This window comes from Vanessa cardui, chromosome 22 (genome assembly GCF_905220365.1).
Source record: "Vanessa cardui chromosome 22, ilVanCard2.1, whole genome shotgun sequence".
NCBI classification, from domain to species: Eukaryota; Metazoa; Arthropoda; class Insecta; order Lepidoptera; family Nymphalidae; genus Vanessa; species Vanessa cardui.
Window position 1 is genome coordinate 11311887 of NC_061144.1, and position 22151 is coordinate 11334037.

Below are 22151 nucleotides of genomic sequence, written 5' to 3' on the forward strand. Positions count from 1 at the left end.
AACCCAATATTAATGTTATACAGAGCGTGAATTGTTAAATAATGCTGTCTTCTTCTCTCTAATATCAAATCAGCCATGACAGAAAGGGAGGAATCACGTTTAACTAAATTGTAATAAAGCAAACTGGTTTTATGTAATAAAACAACGAATGCATTAAAAAAATGTAATTTAAATATTGTTTTTTTAATAATACATTACATGGGTTTACTTGGCCAAATAATCGCGAACGTACGTTTTTTTTTATGGTATAGGTTGGTGGACGAGCAGATGGGCCACCTGATGGTAAGTGGTCACCATCACCCATAGACAATGACGCTGTAAGAAATATTAACTATTCCTTACATCGTCAATGTGCCATTAACCTTGGGAACTAAATTGTTATGTCCCTTGTACCTGCAGTTACACTGGCTCACTCACCCTTCAAACCGGAACACAACAATACTGAGTACTGTTATTTGGCGGTAGAATAACTGATGAGTGGGTGGTACCTACCCAGACGGGCTTGCACAAAGCCCTACCACCAAGTACGTTACGTTAAATATAATTAGGTACAATAAGGTTCATTGTGCTCATGCCAGTACTTGATGACGAAATCCACGCCCCTCTCTCCAATCATTATCGCCGGGGCGTTCGTGTTCCCTCGATTGACAAACGGCATCATAGACGCGTCAATAACCCGCAACCCACAAACGCCGTACACTCTCAACTGATTATCTAAAACCGCCTTTTCATCCCACTTTGGACCCATCTTGCAGGTCCCCACTGGGTGGTAAGTCGTCGACGTGTATGACCTCGCCAAGCATATGTAGTAATCATCTGTGCCCCACACGTGATCCCTGCAAGCTGGAAGGGGCTCCCGAACGAAATATGCCCCGTTCGATCGAAATGCTTCTGTATCTTCTAGAGATAGGAGAAATCTGACGCCTTTTAATAGAGGTATCAAGTCGCTTTCGTCGCTGAAGTAATTCGCGTAAAGTATTGGTGGACCGTTCGGATTAGTTTCGTTCAGTAACAGAGCGCCTCTACTTTTAGGAACTATATTCATAGTCCTCGGTAGGACAGCGTCGTAGAATCCCGTCGGGAAAATTGAAACTGATTCGGCTGTTATCGGATCTTCGAGAAATTCTCTCCAATTCGGAACGTGGTCCACTTGAAATTGTACATCCGGCGCTATTAAATCTGGATCAGTTTTAATGAACGATATGGAGTTGACCGGGCCGTTGCCAGATAACGGACCACGTTTGATTTTCATGTCAGCGTAATCTTGAACTGCTTCCAATACTTCATCCTTGCTGACTGTTGTTGCTGTTTTATTAGATAAAGCTACAATCACACCGTTGAAAGTTACATGATCATGTAAATTTTCTCCAACAGCTAAGTCTTGTATGACGGGAATGCCTATTTTTTCTAAATGGTCTCTCGGCCCAATGCCCGATAACATCAGTAACTTTGGTGAATTAATCGATCCTGCGCTGACTATCACTTCCTTTTTAGCAAATGCAGTCAAAACGTTTCCATTTTCGCTATAAATTATTCCATACGCCCTTTTGTTTTCATCGATAAGTATTTTCAGGGCCTCGGAATTCGGTTTTACGGTAAGATTCTTTCTTTTATATCTGATGGGTTGTATGAAGGCCGTGTTCGTTGAAACTCTTTCACCCGAAAGAGAAAACGCCTGGGCTTGCATGGTGCCCAATTGTTGGGCTCCATTGTAATCGGTCAGAGGAAGGCCCCTTTCGTTGAAAGCATCGGTCAGCATCAACGAAGGTTTATCTATGTAAGGATATCTTGACACGTATTGCTCTCCCATAACGCCATGGTGTATGACATCCAAAGCTTCTATGTTTATATTTCTTTCCGATTTTTTGAAGAACGGTAGTACCTTTTCAAGTAAAAACAACAATAAATTAAAAAGTCTTTTGTGTAGCTTAATTATTGTTTTAAGTACTTACATCTTCGTAGCTCCAACCTTCGTTGCCAAGGGCCGCCCAACCATCATAATCAGCTCTATTCCCTCTGATGTATGCCATTGAGTTGATTGAGCTTGACCCTCCCATCATTTTACCTCTAAAATTATTGTTTGTTAGGTTTAGATCATAGCTTGTTAAAGATAAATTAATTTGGACTTATCAGACTTCTTTGTATTCATTATGCATGCAAAGAAGTCACAATACAGGCATGCATTTTAAATTTACGTGTTAACTTTAAGATTTACGTGAGAACTACTTGGTACAATACATTTTAGTTCATCGTACCAAGCTGATTTTTTGCTACAAAAGGCGTTTTATTTGTTTTGTACTTGTCAAGTATCGATGTATGTTTTTTGAAAATTCTATTCAGTCATTACAATTTGTATTATCAAACTTCTACATACATAATTAAAATACATACAGCAGCTGCTGTCGTATCAATCAATCAATCAAAATATACTTTATTCAAGTAGGCTTTTACAAGCACTTTTGTCATTTAACAACTATTTTAAGTGAAGCTACCACCGGTTCAGCAAGTCGGTTCTACCGAGAACCGGCAAGAAACTCAGTAGTTACTCTTTTCCACCATTTAAAAATAATAACAATACCTTGGCCAAGAACATCTCCCCCCTGGATGAGCGAGACAGCTCTTTCCATTAGGCTCTGTCGTGTAAGCCCAGTCTATGTTGGATCCAAGAAGAGCAGTTGATAGGCCTGGAACTAATGTCACATCTGGTTGCTCTGGACCTGCCTCCAAAAGAAGCACCTGGGAAGTATGGAGTAGCGTAATATATAGCACCTCTTTAGTACCTTAAAGTCAATAATTATGTGATATGTAGACTTCAACCACCTCAGACATCGTGAGGATACTGTAACCTGTAAGTAATCGTAACATATATGAGACGCGCGTGCCTTTCAACATTATATTCGAACTTTATTCTACATACTTTTTAATCCTTCTAGGTGTTGCAATGGGCTAAGAGTTAGGTTAGGTTTAAAGAATTTTATTATCAACACGTACATTGTCACTTATGTGACAACAATAAATTAAAGTAATGTTCACTTACAGTCCATCGTCGTAGCCATTATATTTAATATTATATATATAACATATATGTATTATTGTAGGTACGCATACAAAACAAAATTTACTAGCAACAAACAAAACAATAATCATATATAATTTATACATTTAACTTGGTCCCATACACTCAAATTAAATTTAATTGCTTTATTACAAATTAGATCTACTTATTATTCAATAAATAATCTGATAATTGTTTTTTAAAAGTATGTATTGAGTCAATATTTTTTACGTGTGCTATAGGTAAAGTTACATAAATTTCGAGCGGGTAAAGCCGCATATTTAGCTAGGTCTGTGTAAATATAAGTGCTAATGAAATAATTAATTAATGATGATTTCACACGCTAGAGGAAGTACTACTCGAATGTTGTTAGTTTGGCTTCGATTGAAACATCATTACCTAACTTTAAAAACGATTACAAATATTTAATGATGATTTGAGTAATCAAATACTTGTAAAACATTTGTAGTTCCTTTTGTACTAAACAATTAATTAAAACATAATTAATTAATATACCTAAATATGTATTACTTTTAATTTAGGAGTCGAATTGGGTCAGTGGTTTAAATTATCTTAGCGAAGACTGCGGGGAAGTATCGCTGTATTTTAATTAGTGTCTATAATTCATATCCTGAACGCCAGTGAAGAAACATGTCATTAGGAAACCTGCATATTTCGAATAAAATTATAACATATTTTCAATGTCTTAATTATCAATTACAGTTTCAGTCTATATTTTGATTTTCGTGTGTGTTTGAGGAATTATTATCAAAAAAAAAAACTATTTTGTAGTGTGAATATAAACTTTTGACTATGCACGATTTTACGTTAACGATAAATATGCTTGGAACTTTATACACCCTATGCCCTGGACATGCGGAAAAAATGTTATGAATCATATAAAATGAGTATGGAATTAAATATGTGTCCTGTGTCAATCGACTACGAACTAGGCTTTAGTATCATCCTTGCTATATTCCACAGATTTGAGTTAAGTACCATGTTTCACATAACACACACCTTCCGACAATGCGTTTTATTGTATTTAAATAACTTTGTCTTGTATCGGTATAAACTGTTCTTATAAAGTAGTAAATATAGTAAACTAAGATATTACCTATTAGAGAAATTCATTTGAAATTCTAATAGTTTTAATTAATTTTACATATCATGATATTCAAGTATGGCTGACGTGACGTCATCGTAGATATAACATACATAGATGACACGGTCGGTTTTTCTACTATCTAACGAACATAGTCTAAATTTGTTGTATATTCTAACATTGTGTAATAAAATAGTTTCACCGCTTATTGTTTTTTTACATAAGAACAATTAGTTTTTGTTTGGCTATTTCTATAAAATTAAGTCGAGATGACCCAGTGGTTAGAACGCGTGCATCTTAACCGATGATTGTGTTTTCAAACCCAGGCTTTCATGTGCTTAATTTGGCTTTATAATTCATCTCGTGCTCAGCGGTTAAGGAAAACATCGTGAGGAAACCTGCATTAGCCAAATTTCATAAAAAATTATGCCACATGTGCATTCCACCAACCGCGTGTTGGAATATGTTCCAAACCTTCTCCTCAAAGGGAGAGGAGGCCTTTAGCCAAGCAGTGGGAATTTACAGGCTGTTGTTTTTGTATTTGTATGAAAACTTACCTTCCAGTTGGGGTTATCAGATAGCCTGTTGGCAACCACACAACCCGCAGAGCCGGCTCCGACGACAATAAAGTCGTACTCATCTCTGATGTCGTCCGGTTTCTTGTAGTCTCTATGTGGCCTCTCATCTCGCGAACCTCCATATAATTGCACCAATAAGTTCAAATAAACATATCCGAAGGGAGAGCAAGCGGTGAGGGGCGTGTACGCTGGACAGACTTCGGTTAGGTTCAAAGGTTGCCAAATCATTTTAAACCTGTCAAACATATAAAATCATCATCATTACATAGTATAAAACAAAGTCACTTACCGCTATCGGTACCTATGTATAGATCTATATATAAATAAATATATACAATTTAGTATTATATATATTATTATAACATGGATAGATGTATTAATTTTTTTTTTAAAGTGCTGTACCTAATATCGAATTGGGGCACAATCCTGTAATGATATGTATACAGTGTGGCATTAAATAAATAAATCTTTAAAATTCCGCAACGGATTTTGATGCGTTTTTTTAATAGATAGATGGATTCGAGAGGAAGGTTTTTTTTAGACATGGATAATATGGTAAAGTAAATAAACAAATTCTTTCGCTCGCTAGTTACGATTTCAATACAACTGTCTTTAATGGAAATTTCCTTTAAATTCGTTTTTTGCTACATTATTTTGTACCCTTAGCTGTGAAATCACGTGGTTTTTCGTATTAACATACGAATATATGTAATAAAAACTAACTCATATATGCTTAAACTTTACATATAAACGTTTCACTAAAATTCAACTTGACAATGATGTATTTTATCGTTATTTTTCATTGTATTTTAAATGTTAGTGCCTTCATTTCTAATTTATTACCATTTAAATCAATTTAATGAAATTATAAAGTTTTAACATCTTTACCCAAAATTATGATAACGTTGTCCACGGTTACACACAAAAATTTTATACTATAATACTCCAGCACAAAAATCTACCAATATCTGCATAATCCGATAGAAATGATACAGGTTACCAGTAAAATAAACTTCTCTAATAAACTCTAATTATTAAAAAGAGACTCAGAACAGAAAAAGTACTCCGTAATCGAATAATTGGACCAATTCCGATATGTACTGTACGTGTCCAAAAACACAAGCACGTATATATAAATAATATTTTATCAGAAAAATATTAATGCAAATATTCTACGTACAATTGTTACAGCGTATATTCGAAGACTATACAGGATATATAAACAGACACGAAGGAACTTCAGTCAAGGGCTACGATAACAATAACATGCCATTTCCAGCGTGGGTTCAGTACAGTGTTAAAATTAGGAAATTGCTGTTGAAAAAAATCTTACAACGAAAGAATATTTCCTCCTGACTGTAATTGGACCAGAAAATACTTGCCACCCAACAAACAAGATTATAGTGCACAAGTATCTGCGCAAAAAAGGATTTAATCGGGGAGAATAGATATTAAATTAACAAAAAAAATACTCTCCATGGGAGATAATTAATCTGGAGATTTCCTACTATAATTGCCACATATATTTTACTACTATCATTCTTACTCCAGACTTCTACTTCTCGTGAAGAAGCCAATACTTATTCTAAGACATGAACGCCAGATTTTAAAGCCTGTGGCAAATAAGAAATGACATTATTCTATGCCTAATACAAAATAATTTCCTGACTGCCTGATAATCAATTATTAGTTATACCCCTCTTTCTAAAACGTTGAGCAAAATCAAATTATAAATCCTTTTATTGGTCGGTGGTAACCGATGACGCAATAATCGACCAATGAGCGTTCAGTTTAAGAGATAAATTTGTTAATCTGATTTTAATGTGCGTTTTTGTAACTTAAGAACACACTTCTTGTTTGTTTTTACTTAAAAATTGCTTTACACATTATTGAAATTCATTTGTATACTAGATATATAGATTATAAATGGCGGTATTGATTGAGCCCCGTAGAGGCCCTTGGGTAAATCTGGAGATTCTTTTCCCTTTTACTGTCTTTAGTTAAATATATAGGTACCTTTAAGTAAACAGTAAGTTCTAATACCTCGCCACTAATGAAATACTTACTGTTAACATTTTTAAAATTTTATTTTAGTGATAAGACAATTTTATTTGACTCATTTTTCTTATATTTTACAGTACCCCTAGTCACCCTCATTCTATTTGGCCTAGAAATATAATCTAGGGCTGTATATGAGGTAAACATGGCCGCCTATGTGAAGGTTGAACTACACTAAATAAACTAGATAATTTTTTATCTTAATAAGGTTTTTATTAATTGCGAACTACGATGGCAAATTGAATAGAAGTAGATAGGAACTAAAAATAGGGGATTCGAATCCGGGCAAATACTACTCAGTTCTGTGATTGATTAACTTTTTATTAATACCCGTTATCAGGGTGTTATTGCAAAAAAACAATTATAACCACCGTCCGAAGAAAATGGCGCTGTTTGAAACAATAACCATTCCTAACATCGCCAATGCGTCACCAACCTTGGGAACTACGATGTTATAACCCTTGTACCCGTACTTACACTGTCTCACCGGAACACAACAATACTAAGTACTTACTGTTGTTTGGCGATAGAATATCTCATGAGTGGGTAGTACCTACCCAGACGGACCTGCACAAAGCCCTTCCACCAAGGGAATGCTGTTATTGTTCGCTTATAAGTCTTTTGGTGTTTTTTATCATCCGTTTACTTTGTGTGCCAACTTTTGCGCACCGCACTTCTCTAACTGCTAAGCTACGTGGGGTAAGCTTTACATGTGGTAACGGTGTGTTTTAATGGTTGGTGGATTATATGATAAGTTAGTGATATCTAGTGGTGGTTAGGTGGTAGTATAATAAAGAATGGTAAGTGTAGCTACCCGCAAACGCGTGAATCCTATACATATTGGTTATGCATGATTAATTGTCACCGGTATCTTATGTTAATTTTCAGACATGTACTTCAAACGTAATTGCATATTTGTAAGGAAAATGCAACTAAATGGAAAATTATTAGTTTGTTATCATTCGAAGTTGAGTGGGTCTTTATTTATTTGTAGATCCAAGTTTGGATAAATGAGAATACATCTTGAAAGTGTTTGATAACTGATAACTTGAAGTAAATGGACCATTTAAAAAAATATGTCTATACATAAAGTCCAGTTGTTTGTGGGTTTATTGGTCGCAAAACAATTAAATATTTCATCAAGTAATATCGTAATCTGTCGAGATATTTGGGAACAACAATGCCACGAAAGACGCAAAGATACAAAGATTTGTCACTACATAGTATAAAACAAAGTCGCATTGTCCCCATATCCTTATGTCTGCTTAAATCTTTAAAACTAAGCAACGGATTTTGATGCGGTTTTTTTTTAATAGATTCAAGAGATGATTCGCGAGAAAACTTTTGTATATAAAACATTGAAAATTTAGTAAAGAAACACTGATAATTTTAGAAGTTTCCACAGTGGTTTCATGTCATTGCACCCGCGCGGAGCCGGGCGGGTCGCTAGTCATCCGTAATTATAAAACCCCCCTTTTTTAGGCTTAAATTTACACCTAACGGAGTTGTGGCACCACTACATTCTAAAAAAATGAAAGTACGTTTAAATAAATTGTAGCTAAAAGTAGAATACGGCTATTAACGAAAACAAGTTGGTATTTATGTTATTTATAATGTATTATATATATTTTTAATTTTTATTTAGCTAAATTCATAAGCATGAATCAAAAGTAATTGTAAGCCCAGTAATATAAAAGGAAATTTGATATTAAATAAGTACATTTATTATTCAAAAAAACTGTACCTTACGCAGAATTGTACCAATTAAACTATTTTTTAGATAAACATGACATATTCAAGGAAATACATTCACACACTTTTAAATAAAATAGATAAACATATAATGATAATGAATGAATGATGGGTTATTTGAAAAAAAAAGCAATATAATTGTATCATTAGATGATGTAATCGACAAAATTGTAAGAGGAGTCAAATATAATGATACAAAGACTTAGGAAAATAATATATACTATAAACTAAAAATAATTAAAGCAAAAAGGCCAACGACACGCGGTGTTCCCAGGCGGTCACCCATCCAAGTACTGAACGCGCCCGACGTTGCTTAACTTCGGTGATCGGACGAGAACCGGTGTATTCAACGTGGTATGGACGTTGGCGATCGAGTTTCTAATATATCGTATAGGTCTTGCGTATATTAGTTTAAAATTTTGGTATAAAATTTAGAAATGTCGACCAAACTGAGGATGGAACTTTTACAATCCGCCACACAACATTACTAAGTATGTTTTATTTTCTGTCCGTAAAACATCTGACAAGTGGGTGTCTAGCCACAACGGGCAAGCCCATCCCCAAAAATTAGTAAGCAAAATACTACTGTTTCAAATAATTTGTCGGATAATTGTTTCTCGTTGTTAATACCTCTCAAATTGAATGCAAAATATTAGCAAGCGGTCATTTATAACATATTCTTGCTGAAGTTCCAACAGGGTTTAGATCTGTTGGGAGCAGTCTTAACTACGGTTGCATTTTAAAACTAATCCATTTGTAACGTGATACGTCGCCGTCACGTTAGATGTCGCTAGTAGTACTTTAGATCGCGCTAACAAAGTTCGCTGTCCGTGGATATAAAAGGACGCGAAGCGTGGAGCAACGCATACTTACCTGGCGTAGGGGATACCGTGATCATGAAGGCGGTTCCCCCAGAGCGAGGCCTTTCCATTGCACTGCGGACGGGTTGACCTCTGCGATTATCCCTAATGCGGATAACTCGGACGCGTAATTTTTGGTAGTGGGGACTGCGTACGCGCCGTCCCCCTTAAATAAAACATTGTATAATCATGGTCAATTGGAACAGTACTACCGGTTAAGAAAATACCCTGACCTGAGAAGAACCGGCGAAATTAAATATGAAATGAAATAGCCAGAAGGCGATCGTTTTATTCCCAAGGTGTGCTATCGATTATAAACTCATCAATTGTATAATAACCTTTTGTATACAAGCAATCCTTAACATTTTTTTTGTAATTAGGCAACAGAGGCATTTTGAACGCCTCCTTGGATCCTGTTAAAAAACAGTACACATTGCCATGACACAATGCTATGAGTATACACTTTCTCATAAAATCATTAATATTTTATCGTACATACATAACATTGCAGAAAATATATTGAGAAGCAACAGTTAATATCTTGATCAACTCACCCGCAGACCATATATCATATGCTTTGGTGTTGCAGTTTATTTTATAAGAATAAAATATTAATATGAAAATTATAAAAAAAAAACAACATAAACTTACAAAAATAAATGCAATACTAGAGGTAATATAGAAATACTTAAAATTGTACTGTCATGGTATCATTAGTAGGTGTATATTGATATTATTATTATAGCACAAAATAAAGGCCAAAAGAGATTCGCAGCCGGTAGGATTCGAACCTACGCTCCCAGAGGGAATCTGATTTCGAGTCAGACGCCTTAACCACTCGGCCACGACTGCTACACAGGATTTGACGAAAAAGTAATTCAGTAAGAAATACTTTCCATTCATTTTTAAGCAAATGTTTATTAACATGTTTATATTTTGGACGCATTATTTTATGTAAATTTATTATATTGAAATCAATGTTCTGAGTCACAAATTTGGATTTAGAAAGTTGCCTTCATTACAGATGGGATTTTTTTTGAGGTATTTGGCTTTCTCTTTGCTAAATGGTACCCCATCGATATGTAATTCCATTAATAGACCGGGAGATGAAAATGACAAAATATTTGGTCATTTGTACCAGTATGGCGGTTCTTCAGGGGTCTAATTACGTAAAGGCAAAAAGGAACGTTATGGTCATAGCGCTCGCACCGGCGGCCCAATCGCATGGGCATTAATCGAATTCCTCGAAAAAATTATGAGTGTCGAACGATTTGTTCCACAAAAATGCTTGTATTTTCAGATAGTCGAAAAAACAGAAGTAGGCGGTAGCGTAATGCCATACTTCTCGGGTGTGGCTTACAGCCCGCCATACCGACGCGAATACATTAATTTTTATAAAACTATTCAACCATTTGTACCAGGCTAATTTTTGGACAGCATATCATCGTCGAGTAGGCATTCACGAATATCACCTTGCCATACTTTTTTGACAGTTCCCAATGGCCGCCAAACCACTGCAAAAGAGTAATGTTTTTTTTCGCCAAATGATTTGTACCACTAATTGTAGCTGTATATAAATCATTTTAAAAATTTGCGTGATTACACAAACATGTGGACGTTGAAAATTGCACTGTATTTATCTATATATTTTATTGTTTGTTTTATACCTGTACCTGCAGATGACAGACTATTTTTTGCTCTTAATCCAACTTTTGAGAAACATATATGTTATGAGTAATAATACTTAACGTTATAAAATATATAATGCATCACTAATTTATGTTACCCGATCTTATTACCTTTATATCTTTTTATGGTGCCCTAAATTTATATTCGGACAAAAAGTCTGATTTAATCCAATTATTAATATACCAGTTGAAATAAATATTACATAAAAAATATAAAATAGTACTTTACTAGGGGACACCCGGGTTTGAACCGGGGACCTCTCGATCTGCAGTCGAATGCTCTACCACTGAGCTATATCCCCGATGACTTAACGAGTAAAATTTTCTAACTATTTCGTATTAATAATCTATTAATAACTCTACGCTTATCTCTTATTGTTATCAAATAGGGACAAAAAATTGTTTCAGTAAATAACTTCCTGATTAAATATAAAGCTAGTGTTTCTTAGATAGATATCACAAAGTTAAACATGTATATTTCTGTCTTAAATATTAGTATATTTTTTCTAAGCTTTCCTTATGATACAGAAATATTTTCAAGGCATTATTTATTATGGAATATAGATTATAAAAAAACGCGGCCATTAAAATATATTCACCTTATGATTTTTTTATCGTTAAATTTATTACTTATGTAAGTAAGTTTATGATATTGTATTTCATACTTATACTTGCTAGCCCCGGCTTCACACTCTTTGAAAATATTAATTTTAAAGGACCTCATTAATCATATTAAGTGAAAGTGTAAGTTGTAATTTACGATCTATCTCGTAGAGTTTAGCCAGCATTTGCAATGAAAGTGCTGTGTTAGTAGAAACCCTTTAAATTATCAAATTTAATATACACACCTTTTGTATCAATAAATCTGTTAAAAAAAAAGTAACGAAATTCGTTGTGTTCCAAAATCCAGTTTCTAAATCTAAATACATAGACAGATAGACAGCGGGAAGCGACTTGTTTATTATTTTAGTGATGTTGTGCTGCCATCTATTGTCAACGAGAAAAACTGGTTAGTGCGAAGTAACAAATACTTTAACAGAAAACTAGATGGTAGGAGCAGTTTAGTACACCGGTTCTCGTCCTGTCTCTGAAGGCGCGTCCAGTACTTGGTCCGTCTGGGAACATCGCTTGTCATTGGCTTTTTTTTGTATGGAATAGTTTTGATTTTAGTTCTGAGATTTATTTACATAAATCATAACATAAGAATATTTTAATAATTCATAATACTTCATTTTACTTTCGATCTTAAAAACGAATCATAAATATATCAACATCTTCGTGTCTTAATCCAGGCCTTATAAAAAATTTGACGTCTTATTGTGACGAACTTTTGCGTTCAATTCAAAAAGTTCTTCAAATATTTTCTTTTGACCAGTTCGGCAGTTGGACTTGGCTTAGTTATTAGACGGATTATGGCACAACGATACCAACATGTATACAAGCATCTTCCTTGCAAAAAGTCTATCGTATATCGTATATACGTAGAAATCCATAACAATAAACTCTGAAGAGATAGCGCTGTAGAGTTTATTGCTAGTAGAGTAGTACAATATATTATACGAGAAAATTTAATATCACTCGTTATCAACTCTTAACAAGTCTTCGATTACGGATCTGTTATGCAGGGATTGGTCGGATTAAAAATGTTAGGAAATGCTGGATTATAGTCGTATGTGTAATTTCATTCGACATTTTATGTTACGGTTGTTTTATATTTTGAGCAAATGTCAAGTATATTAACGATTTACAGTATTACAATATCAAGTAGTCTTGCTTGTAATTATATTTAACAAGGTATATTATAAGGGGGACGGCGCGTACGCAGTCCCCACTACCAAAAATTACGCGTCCGAGTTATCCGCATTAGGGATAATCGCAGAGGTCAACCCGTCCGCAGTGCAATGGAAAGGCCTCGCTCTGGGGGAACCGCCTTCATGATCACGGTATCCCCTACGCCAGGTAAGTATGCGTTGCTCCACGCTTCGCGTCGTTATATATGCACGGACAGCGAACTTTGTTAGCGCGATCTAATGTACTACTAGCGACATCTAGCGAGACGACATCGTAATGTAAAGTAATATAGGCAACTTTAGGGCTAAGGAGAATACATGAAAGGCGACCCTCGAAATATACGAAATATAGATGGCTCTGCTGAAGCTAGACGATGTTAGAAGATAAGAGCTGATATAAATTTTTCCACTCACAAAAACTGAAATATCACTCACTGATTAATCACGAAATCTTAGAAGCTATAACACCTAAAAGCTTGAAATTTCCCAAGCATTTTCCTTATAAGGTGTGGATATCGAGGACATCGTAGACATCGACACAGAGGGTGAAAGGAAGTTAGAAGAAGAAGTTTGTTTTATAAATTTTGCGGTGTAACGCCGCAGGTTACGCTAGTAACTTATACAGGCAGATGCCGTAAACATAAACAAACTAATGTAAGGGGTACATATTGGCTTGGATTGCTTGGCTTGGCATTGTGGCTAACATATCTATCTAGATCTAATAAATTGAGTACAACAAAAAAGCCTATGAAATGAAATTGCGATTAGTAGCTCTGGTAATTCTTACCTATCTATATACTTACGTAGGCTATATCGGTGCAATATTATGAACTTTAAGATTTTAATTATTTTGACTCAAATCACGATTGAGTGTTTGTTTAAGTCGTTTTAATTAAAGCATATAAAGACACGAATAACCAACGATACTTCTGTCTTCTACGTGTATTGTTTGTGATCTTTTCTGTGACTGCAAAATATATGAATTATCAAATGTAAATCTAAATGCGTTACTGATTTTTCATTAAACACTGTCTTTGCAATAGATATCATTAAAGTCCGTTTAGTCCATATGCTCGTCCGCCAACCTATTCCATAAAAAATAAAAATAAAAATGATTGAACATCCCCGATATTAAAAAAAAAGTAACGGCATATGCAGCATGACGATAAAATTTAATAACAAAATCATACACGTTATTTTTCTGTATATAGCAATATTTTTTTAACGAGAGTTTAGACACTGGTTTAATTCCTAACTTTTTAAAATTTAGTTAAATTTTAACACTTATCAAGATTGGAAACGGAAACGGTCATCATCTTCCTATTTCAATACCATGTTTAAGAAAAATATTCAAAAAACATACTTTAAATCAACTTGTTGTCCATTCCGGTACAAATAGCATTTTTCATAGTGAGCATCGATTTTAAAAGAAGTTGCTCGACAATTCAAACTCACTTAAACATATTAACAGTGTGCGGAAAAAATCACAGAAAGCAATTGGAATATGTGATATGTCTAAAGCATTTGGTAGCGCAAAACATGAAAAGCTTCTTTATAAGCTCAAAGTTAAAGCTCTTGATCTATTCCATTCATACTTAAGTTAAAGAGGCCAACGAGTTTTCATTAATCGAACAAAATGTTATGGATCTTCATTAAAAATGGGTGTTTTACAATTTTGGGTCCATTTTTATTACTAGTATACACACTTGTAAATAATCTTACTTTCTACGTTAAAGACCTGTGTGTTATACCTGAAGGTAAGTACCGTAAGGTAAGGTTAGGTGCAACTGTGAATTATCATAGACACACGATTGGTTAATAGAAAATAATTTAGTTTTAATGATCGAATAACAAAAAGATTAGAAAGCAAAAATAAAAATTTTAACAAAAAGAAAAACCGACTTCAAACAAAAAAAAAAGTTATAAAAATAGTTACATATTAAAGATCTTTTTTAGAGTCCTCCTAGGTAAAATGAAATGAAAAATATTAGACTACTTAAAAGTCGATTTACGACTATATAACGTAGTTATAGTTATTTTTATATTTGGAGCCGGTGGAGTGTGTGTCAGCCGCACATGCATAATGCAAATTTAAGACTTATATCATTTTCATATGGATACAATCATCAGAACAGGATAAAATTAAAATGGGACGACACAGGAAGCACTACCTTTCAAACAAAAAACAAATTATCAAAATCGGTCCACCCACTTAAAAGAAATGAGGTAACAAACATATATTAAAAAAAAATCATGCAGACGAATTGATAACCTCCTCCTTTTTGTAGTCGGTTGAAAAAGATAATATATCTTTAAACGATGGCCGTCTTTATATAATCGGTACAACGGTGTTTTTAAGATCAGCATGGGATTCCAGACTTCAGAGTCCTCATTTATAGTCCCTGACAAGAAGAATCAGCTCTATAAATAAAATTTTAACAAAAAGAAAAACCGACTTCAAACAAAACACTATTTTAAAACAAATGAATATGCACGAAAAAGTAATAAAAATAATTGCGTATTTAACATATTTTTTAGAGTCTTCATAAGTTAAATGAAATGAAAAATATTAGACTACTTAAAAGTCGATTAACGATTATATCATGTAGTTATAGTTATTGCTATATTTGGAGCCGGTGTCAGCCACGGTGCCCTTGTCCCAACAATCAAAAGAAAGAAGCGATACGAGCCCCTTGATTGATCCAGTATATTATTGTGTAAAAGGTAATTTGTAAAAAACATATTTGTTAAAGTATTCTCGTATTGTTTTTTGATAGATATACTGTTGGGTTTTATTGGCTGACACCGACTCCAAATATAACAATAATTATAACTACATGATATAATCGTTAATCGACTTTTAAGTAGTTTAATATTTTTCATTTCATTTAACTTAGGAAGACTCTAAAAAATATGTTAAATACGCAATTATTTTTATTACTTTTTCGTACATATTCATTTGTTTTAAAATAGTGTTTTGTTTGAAGTCGGTTTTTCTTTTTGTTAAAATTTTATTTATTTTTTGATTTTAAGTGAAGCTGATGTTGACTAACTAATTTTTTTTTAATATGGATAGATTAAGCATTCCGTTTATATGAGTAAGAAACTACTTCGAGGACAATTTCAAAGGAAACTTGCGAATAAAACAAAAATAGACTTTCGAAAATGCGGATTTAATACGTCACGCGGCGTAAACTACAAGGATCCCTCGAAAGAGCTGTAATCGAACTCAGCAAAAAAACTTTGAAAAAGACCAACTATATTTCGGATATCATATGACATCACATCACATACACAAAATTTGATTAAAGAAAGTAAGAAATTCTGCCCCATATCGCACCCTAACTGCGAGCCGTATAGGAGTTCCATACAACAACATAGTATAAAACAAAGTCGCTTTCTCTGTCCCTATATCTTTAAATCTACGCAATGGATTTTGATGCGGTTTTTTTTAAAAGATAGTGTGATTTAAGGGGAAGGTTTGTGTATATAATACATGAACAATATAGTAAAGAAACACTGATAATTTTAGAAGTTTGCGATGTGATGTCGTATATAAACAAATTCTGTAGTATATTTAGTATCAGTATTGCACCCGTGCGAAGCCGGGGTGGGTAGATAGTTGATTATAATATTCGACTATGATAATTACATAAACATAACCACATTGCGGAAGGTGACTCAAATATCCAAATAACCTATAAATAAAAGATTCGACCTAGTATCGCTAACGTGCTCCTCAGAATTGTTCCGTTCCCTTCCGTTCCGTTACTTTGTCATAGATCCTGTGCTCAGAACCTTACCAAACTTTCATCAAATTACCCTTGAAGTATATATTTTATAATAAAAAAAGAATTATCAAAATTGGTTTACGTGATTTTCAGTTATTCACCTATTTGTCGCGCATATACATAATGCAAATTTAAGACTTATGTCGTTTTCACATGGATACCATCATCGGGAAAAAAAATAAAAAAATGGGACCCCACGGGAAGCACTACCTTTCAAACAAAGAAAAAAATATCAAAATCGGTCCACCCCGTGAAAAATTATGAGGTAACAAACATAAAAAAAAAAAAAAAAAAAAAAAAAATACAGACGCATTGATAAGCTCCTCCTTTTGGAAGTCGGTTGAAAAACACCTTTACCACAGTGTGCGTCTACAAACGAACAATAGCAGTTATAAATGAAATTAGTTTTTATCGTTTCTAGGGTGGAGTTAGAAAATATGCTATTGTTTCCCCATTAAGGCCTGCCCGGTGCTAACGTACATACATCTTGAATCCACCGGTTTTCGTCCGATTACCAAATATAAGCAACATCGGGCGCGTTCAGTACTTGGATGGGTGAACGCCTGGGAACACCGCGTGTCGTTGGCCTTTTTGCATTTTTGACTTTTTTGATACTTTTGACGAACAAGTTAGAGAATATGCTATTGTTTCCACTTTGAGGCCTGCCAGTTGCCAACGTCCATACCATGTTGAATACACCGGTTCTCGTCCGATCACCGAAGTTAAGCAACATCGGGCGCGTTCAGTACTTGGATGGGTGACCGCCTGGGAACACCGCGTGTCGTTGGCCTTTTTGCATTTTTGAATTTTTTTATACTTTTGACGGTTAAGTTGGAGAATATGCTATTGATTTCATTTTAAGGCGTGCCCGGTGCCAACGTCCATACCATGTTGAATACACCGGTTCTCGTCCGATCACCGAAGTTAAGCAACATCGGGCGCGTTCAGTACTTGGATGGGTGACCGCCTGGGAACACCGCGTGTCGTTGGCCTTTTTGCATTTTTGAATTTTTTTATACTTTTGACGGTTAAGTTGGAGATTATGCTATTGATTTCACTTTAAGGCGTGCCCGGTGCCAACGTCCATACCATGTTGAATACACCGGTTCTCGTCCGATCACCGAAGTTAAGCAACATCGGGCGCGTTCAGTACTTGGATGGGTGACCGCCTGGGAACACCGCGTGTCGTTGGCCTTTTTGCATTTTTGAATTTTTTTATACTTTTGACGGTTAAGTTGGAGATTATGCTATTGATTTCACTTTAAGGCGTGCCCGGTGCCAACGTCCATACCATGTTGAATACACCGGTTCTCGTCCGATCACCGAAGTTAAGCAACATCGGGCGCGTTCAGTACTTGGATGGGTGACCGCCTGGGAACACCGCGTGTCGTTGGCCTTTTTGCATACAATGCATTTAAATACTTTTGACGTTTAAGTTAGAGATTATGCTATTGTTTCCACTTTGAGGCCTGTCAGTTGCCAACGTCCATACCATGTTGAATACACCGGTTCTCGTCCGATCACCGAAGTTAAGCAACATCGGGCGCGTTCAGTACTTGGATGGGTGACCGCCTGGGAACACCGCGTGTCGTTGGCCTTTTTGCATACAATGCATTTAAATACTTTTGACGTTTAAGTTAGAGATTATGCTATTGTTTCCACTTTGAGGCCTGCCAGTTGCCAACGTCCATACCATGTTGAATACACCGGTTCTCGTCCGATCACCGAAGTTAAGCAACATCGGGCGCGTTCAGTACTTGGATGGGTGACCGCCTGGGAACACCGCGTGTCGTTGGCCTTTTTGCATTTTTGACTTTTTTGATACTTTTGACGAACAAGTTAGAGAATATGCTATTGTTTCCACTTTGAGGCCTGCCAGTTGCCAACGTCCATACCATGTTGAATACACCGGTTCTCGTCCGATCACCGAAGTTAAGCAACATCGGGCGCGTTCAGTACTTGGATGGGTGACCGCCTGGGAACACCGCGTGTCGTTGGCCTTTTTGCATACAATGCATTTAAATACTTTTGACGTTTAAGTTAGAGATTATGCTATTGTTTCCACTTTGAGGCCTGTCAGTTGCCAACGTCCATACCATGTTGAATACACCGGTTCTCGTCCGATCACCGAAGTTAAGCAACATCGGGCGCGTTCAGTACTTGGATGGGTGACCGCCTGGGAACACCGCGTGTCGTTGGCCTTTTTGCATTTTTGATTTTTTTTATACTTTTGACGGTTAAGTTGGAGATTATGCTATTGATTTCACTTTAAGGCGTGCCCGGTGCCAACGTCCATACCATGTTGAATACACCGGTTCTCGTCCGATCACCGAAGTTAAGCAACATCGGGCGCGTTCAGTACTTGGATGGGTGACCGCCTGGGAACAGCGCGTGTCGTTGGCCTTTTTGCATTTTTGAATTTTTTTATACTTTTGACGGTTAAGTTGGAGAATATGCTATTGATTTCATTTTAAGGCGTGCCCGGTGCCAACGTCCATACCATGTTGAATACACCGGTTCTCGTCCGATCACCGAAGTTAAGCAACATCGGGCGCGTTCAGTACTTGGATGGGTGACCGCCTGGGAACACCGCGTGTCGTTGGCCTTTTTGCATTTTTGAATTTTTTTATACTTTTGACGGTTAAGTTGGAGAATATGCTATTGATTTCATTTTAAGGCGTGCCCGGTGCCAACGTCCATACCATGTTGAATACACCGGTTCTCGTCCGATCACCGAAGTTAAGCAACATCGGGCGCGTTCAGTACTTGGATGGGTGACCGCCTGGGAACACCGCGTGTCGTTGGCCTTTTTGCATTTTTGAATTTTTTTTATACTTTTGACGGTTAAGTTGGAGAATATACTATTGATTTCATTTTAAGGCGTGCCCGGTGCCAACGTCCATACCATGTTGAATACACCGGTTCTCGTCCGATCACCGAAGTTAAGCAACATCGGGCGCGTTCAGTACTTGGATGGGTGACCGCCTGGGAACACCGCGTGTCGTTGGCCTTTTTGCATACAATGCATTTAAATACTTTTGACGTTTAAGTTAGAGATTATGCTATTGTTTCCACTTTGAGGCCTGCCAGTTGCCAACGTCCATACCATGTTGAATACACCGGTTCTCGTCCGATCACCGAAGTTAAGCAACATCGGGCGCGTTCAATACTTGGATGGGTGACCGCCTGGGAACACCGCGTGTCGTTGGCCTTTTTGCATTTTTGAATTTTTTTATACTTTTGACGGTTAAGTTGGAGAATATGCTATTGATTTCATTTTAAGGCGTGCCCGGTGCCAACGTCCATACCATGTTGAATACACCGGTTCTCGTCCGATCACCGAAGTTAAGCAACATCAGGCGCGTTCAGTACTTGGATGTGTGACCGCCTGGGAACACCGCGTGTCGTTGGCCTTTTTGCATTTTTGAATTTTTTTATACTTTTGACGGTTAAGTTGGAGAATATGCTATTGATTTCATTTTAAGGCGTGCCCGGTGCCAACGTCCATACCATGTTGAATACACCGGTTCTCGTCCGATCACCGAAGTTAAGCAACATCGGGCGCGTTCAGTACTTGGATGGGTGACCGCCTGGGAACACCGCGTGTCGTTGGCCTTTTTGCATTTTTGAATTTTTTTATACTTTTGACGGTTAAGTTGGAGAATATGCTATTGATTTCATTTTAAGGCGTGCCCGGTGCCAACGTCCATACCATGTTGAATACACCGGTTCTCGTCCGATCACCGAAGTTAAGCAACATCGGGCGCGTTCAGTACTTGGATGGGTGACCGCCTGGGAACACCGCGTGTCGTTGGCCTTTTTGCATTTTTGAATTTTTTTATACTTTTGACGGTTAAGTTGGAGAATATGCTATTGATTTCATTTTAAGGCGTGCCCGGTGCCAACGTCCATACCATGTTGAATACACCGGTTCTCGTCCGATCACCGAAGTTAAGCAACATCGGGCGCGTTCAGTACTTGGATGGGTGACCGCCTGGGAACACCGCGTGTCGTTGGCCTTTTTTCATTTTTGAATTTTTTTAATACTTTTGACGGTTAAGTTGGAGATTATGTTATTGATTTCACTTTAAGGCCTGCCCGGTGCCAACGTCCATACCATGTTGAATACACCGGTTCTCGTCCGAGCAACATCGGGCGCGTTCAGTACTTGGATGGGTGACCGCCTGGGAACACCGCGTGTCGTTGGATTTTTTGCATTTTTGATTTTTTTTATACTTTTGACGGTTAAGTTGGAGATTATGCTATTGATTTCACTTTAAGGCCTGCCCGGTGCCAACGTCCATACCATGTTGAATACACAGGTTCTCGTCCGATCACCGAAGTTAAGCAACATCGGGCGCGTTCAGTACTTGGATGGGTGACCGCCTGGGAACACCGCGTGTCGTTGGCCTTTTTGCATTTTTGACTTTTTTGATACTTTTGACGAACAAGTTAGAGAATATGCTATTGTTTCCACTTTGAGGCCTGCCAGTTGCCAACGTCCATACCATGTTGAATACACCGGTTCTCGTCCGATCACCGAAGTTAAGCAACATCGGGCGCGTTCAGTACTTGGATGGATGACCGCCTGGGAACACCGCGTGTCGTTGGCCTTTTTGCATTTTTGAATTTTTTTATACTTTTGACGGTTAAGTTGGAGATTATGTTATTGATTTCACTTTAAGGCCTGCCCGGTGCCAACGTCCATACCATGTTGAATACACCGGTTCTCGTCCGATCACCGAAGTTAAGCAACATCGGGCGCGTTCAATACTTGGATGGGTGACCGCCTGGGAACACCGCGTGTCGTTGGCCTTTTTGCATTTTTGAATTTTTTTAATACTTTTGACGGTTAAGTTGGAGATTATGTTATTGATTTCACTTTAAGGCCTGCCCGGTGCCAACGTCCATACCATGTTGAATACACCGGTTCTCGTCCGAGCAACATCGGGCGCGTTCAGTACTTGGATGGGTGACCGCCTGGGAACACCGCGTGTCGTTGGCCTTTTTGCATACAATGCATTGAAATACTTTTTTTACGTTTAAGTTAGAGAATATGCTATTGATTTCATTTTAAGGCGTGTCCGGCGCCAACGTCCATACACTGTTGAATACACCGGTTCTCGTCCGATCACCGAAGTTAAGCAACATCGGGCGCGTTCAGTACTTGAATGGGTGACCGCCTGGGAACACCGCGTGTCGTTGGCCTTTTTGCATTTTTGAATTTTTTTTATACTTTTGACGGTTAAGTTGGAGAATATGCTATTGATTTCATTTTAAGGCGTGCCCGGTGCCAACGTCCATACCATGTTGAATACACCGGTTCTCGTCCGATCACCGAAGTTAAGCAACATCGGGCGCGTTCAGTACTTGGATGGGTGACCGCCTGGGAACAGCGCGTGTCGTTGGCCTTTTTGCATTTTTGAATTTTTTTATACTTTTGACGGTTAAGTTGGAGAATATGCTATTGATTT

The 22151-nt window shown here is 36.8% G+C and overlaps 1 protein-coding gene and 27 non-coding genes across 28 annotated transcripts; 23 read left to right on the forward strand and 5 right to left on the reverse strand.

The window, feature by feature from the left end:
- Positions 1-423: 423 nt before the first annotated feature.
- Positions 424-5978, reverse strand: LOC124539472 (glucose dehydrogenase [FAD, quinone]-like). Its single transcript, XM_047116870.1, has 5 exons — positions 5919-5978; positions 4718-4973; positions 2579-2736; positions 1953-2067; positions 424-1882 (listed from the first exon to the last, which is right to left on the reverse strand). Exons 2-5 carry the CDS (start codon positions 4964-4966, stop codon positions 545-547), a joined length of 1860 nt encoding a protein of 619 aa, XP_046972826.1. The 5' UTR covers positions 4967-4973; positions 5919-5978; the 3' UTR covers positions 424-544.
- Positions 5979-8797: 2819 nt separating this feature from the next.
- LOC124539527 lies at positions 8798-8916 on the reverse strand. Its single transcript, XR_006967074.1, has one exon. It is a non-coding gene; the product is annotated as a 5S ribosomal RNA (ribosomal RNA).
- Positions 8917-9413: 497 nt separating this feature from the next.
- On the forward strand, positions 9414-9575 carry LOC124539482. Its single transcript, XR_006967030.1, has one exon. It is a non-coding gene; the product is annotated as a U1 spliceosomal RNA (small nuclear RNA).
- A 603-nt stretch (positions 9576-10178) lies between these two features.
- Trnas-cga lies at positions 10179-10260 on the reverse strand. Its single transcript has one exon. It is a non-coding gene; the product is annotated as a tRNA-Ser (tRNA).
- A 1066-nt stretch (positions 10261-11326) lies between these two features.
- Trnac-gca lies at positions 11327-11398 on the reverse strand. The gene has a single exon. It is a non-coding gene; the product is annotated as a tRNA-Cys (tRNA).
- A 1503-nt stretch (positions 11399-12901) lies between these two features.
- On the reverse strand, positions 12902-13063 carry LOC124539483. Its single transcript, XR_006967031.1, has one exon. It is a non-coding gene; the product is annotated as a U1 spliceosomal RNA (small nuclear RNA).
- A 4285-nt stretch (positions 13064-17348) lies between these two features.
- LOC124539496 lies at positions 17349-17467 on the forward strand. The gene has a single exon (XR_006967043.1). It is a non-coding gene; the product is annotated as a 5S ribosomal RNA (ribosomal RNA).
- Positions 17468-17550: 83 nt separating this feature from the next.
- Positions 17551-17669, forward strand: LOC124539497. The gene has a single exon (XR_006967044.1). It is a non-coding gene; the product is annotated as a 5S ribosomal RNA (ribosomal RNA).
- Positions 17670-17752: 83 nt separating this feature from the next.
- LOC124539498 lies at positions 17753-17871 on the forward strand. Its single transcript, XR_006967046.1, has one exon. It is a non-coding gene; the product is annotated as a 5S ribosomal RNA (ribosomal RNA).
- An 83-nt stretch (positions 17872-17954) lies between these two features.
- Positions 17955-18073, forward strand: LOC124539499. Its single transcript, XR_006967047.1, has one exon. It is a non-coding gene; the product is annotated as a 5S ribosomal RNA (ribosomal RNA).
- Positions 18074-18155: 82 nt separating this feature from the next.
- LOC124539500 lies at positions 18156-18274 on the forward strand. Its single transcript, XR_006967048.1, has one exon. It is a non-coding gene; the product is annotated as a 5S ribosomal RNA (ribosomal RNA).
- Positions 18275-18356: 82 nt separating this feature from the next.
- On the forward strand, positions 18357-18475 carry LOC124539501. The gene has a single exon (XR_006967049.1). It is a non-coding gene; the product is annotated as a 5S ribosomal RNA (ribosomal RNA).
- Positions 18476-18558: 83 nt separating this feature from the next.
- LOC124539502 lies at positions 18559-18677 on the forward strand. The gene has a single exon (XR_006967050.1). It is a non-coding gene; the product is annotated as a 5S ribosomal RNA (ribosomal RNA).
- An 82-nt stretch (positions 18678-18759) lies between these two features.
- On the forward strand, positions 18760-18878 carry LOC124539505. The gene has a single exon (XR_006967052.1). It is a non-coding gene; the product is annotated as a 5S ribosomal RNA (ribosomal RNA).
- An 83-nt stretch (positions 18879-18961) lies between these two features.
- LOC124539477 lies at positions 18962-19080 on the forward strand. Its single transcript, XR_006967026.1, has one exon. It is a non-coding gene; the product is annotated as a 5S ribosomal RNA (ribosomal RNA).
- An 83-nt stretch (positions 19081-19163) lies between these two features.
- Positions 19164-19282, forward strand: LOC124539506. Its single transcript, XR_006967053.1, has one exon. It is a non-coding gene; the product is annotated as a 5S ribosomal RNA (ribosomal RNA).
- An 83-nt stretch (positions 19283-19365) lies between these two features.
- On the forward strand, positions 19366-19484 carry LOC124539507. Its single transcript, XR_006967054.1, has one exon. It is a non-coding gene; the product is annotated as a 5S ribosomal RNA (ribosomal RNA).
- Positions 19485-19568: 84 nt separating this feature from the next.
- Positions 19569-19687, forward strand: LOC124539508. The gene has a single exon (XR_006967055.1). It is a non-coding gene; the product is annotated as a 5S ribosomal RNA (ribosomal RNA).
- An 82-nt stretch (positions 19688-19769) lies between these two features.
- Positions 19770-19888, forward strand: LOC124539536. Its single transcript, XR_006967082.1, has one exon. It is a non-coding gene; the product is annotated as a 5S ribosomal RNA (ribosomal RNA).
- An 83-nt stretch (positions 19889-19971) lies between these two features.
- On the forward strand, positions 19972-20090 carry LOC124539478. The gene has a single exon (XR_006967027.1). It is a non-coding gene; the product is annotated as a 5S ribosomal RNA (ribosomal RNA).
- Positions 20091-20173: 83 nt separating this feature from the next.
- Positions 20174-20292, forward strand: LOC124539509. Its single transcript, XR_006967057.1, has one exon. It is a non-coding gene; the product is annotated as a 5S ribosomal RNA (ribosomal RNA).
- An 83-nt stretch (positions 20293-20375) lies between these two features.
- LOC124539510 lies at positions 20376-20494 on the forward strand. Its single transcript, XR_006967058.1, has one exon. It is a non-coding gene; the product is annotated as a 5S ribosomal RNA (ribosomal RNA).
- Positions 20495-20577: 83 nt separating this feature from the next.
- LOC124539511 lies at positions 20578-20696 on the forward strand. The gene has a single exon (XR_006967059.1). It is a non-coding gene; the product is annotated as a 5S ribosomal RNA (ribosomal RNA).
- Positions 20697-20969: 273 nt separating this feature from the next.
- Positions 20970-21088, forward strand: LOC124539538. The gene has a single exon (XR_006967084.1). It is a non-coding gene; the product is annotated as a 5S ribosomal RNA (ribosomal RNA).
- An 83-nt stretch (positions 21089-21171) lies between these two features.
- Positions 21172-21290, forward strand: LOC124539535. The gene has a single exon (XR_006967081.1). It is a non-coding gene; the product is annotated as a 5S ribosomal RNA (ribosomal RNA).
- Positions 21291-21373: 83 nt separating this feature from the next.
- On the forward strand, positions 21374-21492 carry LOC124539537. Its single transcript, XR_006967083.1, has one exon. It is a non-coding gene; the product is annotated as a 5S ribosomal RNA (ribosomal RNA).
- A 274-nt stretch (positions 21493-21766) lies between these two features.
- LOC124539542 lies at positions 21767-21885 on the forward strand. The gene has a single exon (XR_006967088.1). It is a non-coding gene; the product is annotated as a 5S ribosomal RNA (ribosomal RNA).
- An 84-nt stretch (positions 21886-21969) lies between these two features.
- On the forward strand, positions 21970-22088 carry LOC124539504. Its single transcript, XR_006967051.1, has one exon. It is a non-coding gene; the product is annotated as a 5S ribosomal RNA (ribosomal RNA).
- The last annotated feature ends 63 nt before the right edge of the window (positions 22089-22151 follow it).

What these genes read in the sequence shown, in the direction of transcription:
- LOC124539472 (XM_047116870.1), bottom strand. Translation starts at nt 4,966, where the DNA reads ATGATTTGGCAACCTTTGAACCTAACCGAAGTCTGTCCAGCGTACACG. An exon ending in CTGATAACCCCAACTGGAAG is followed by an intron (nt 2,737 to 4,717) that starts GTAAGTTTTCAT and finishes CATACTTCCCAG; the next exon opens with GTGCTTCTTTTGGAGGCAGG. An exon ending in AAGGTTGGAGCTACGAAGAT is followed by an intron (nt 1,883 to 1,952) that starts GTAAGTACTTAA and finishes TTACTTGAAAAG; the next exon opens with GTACTACCGTTCTTCAAAAA.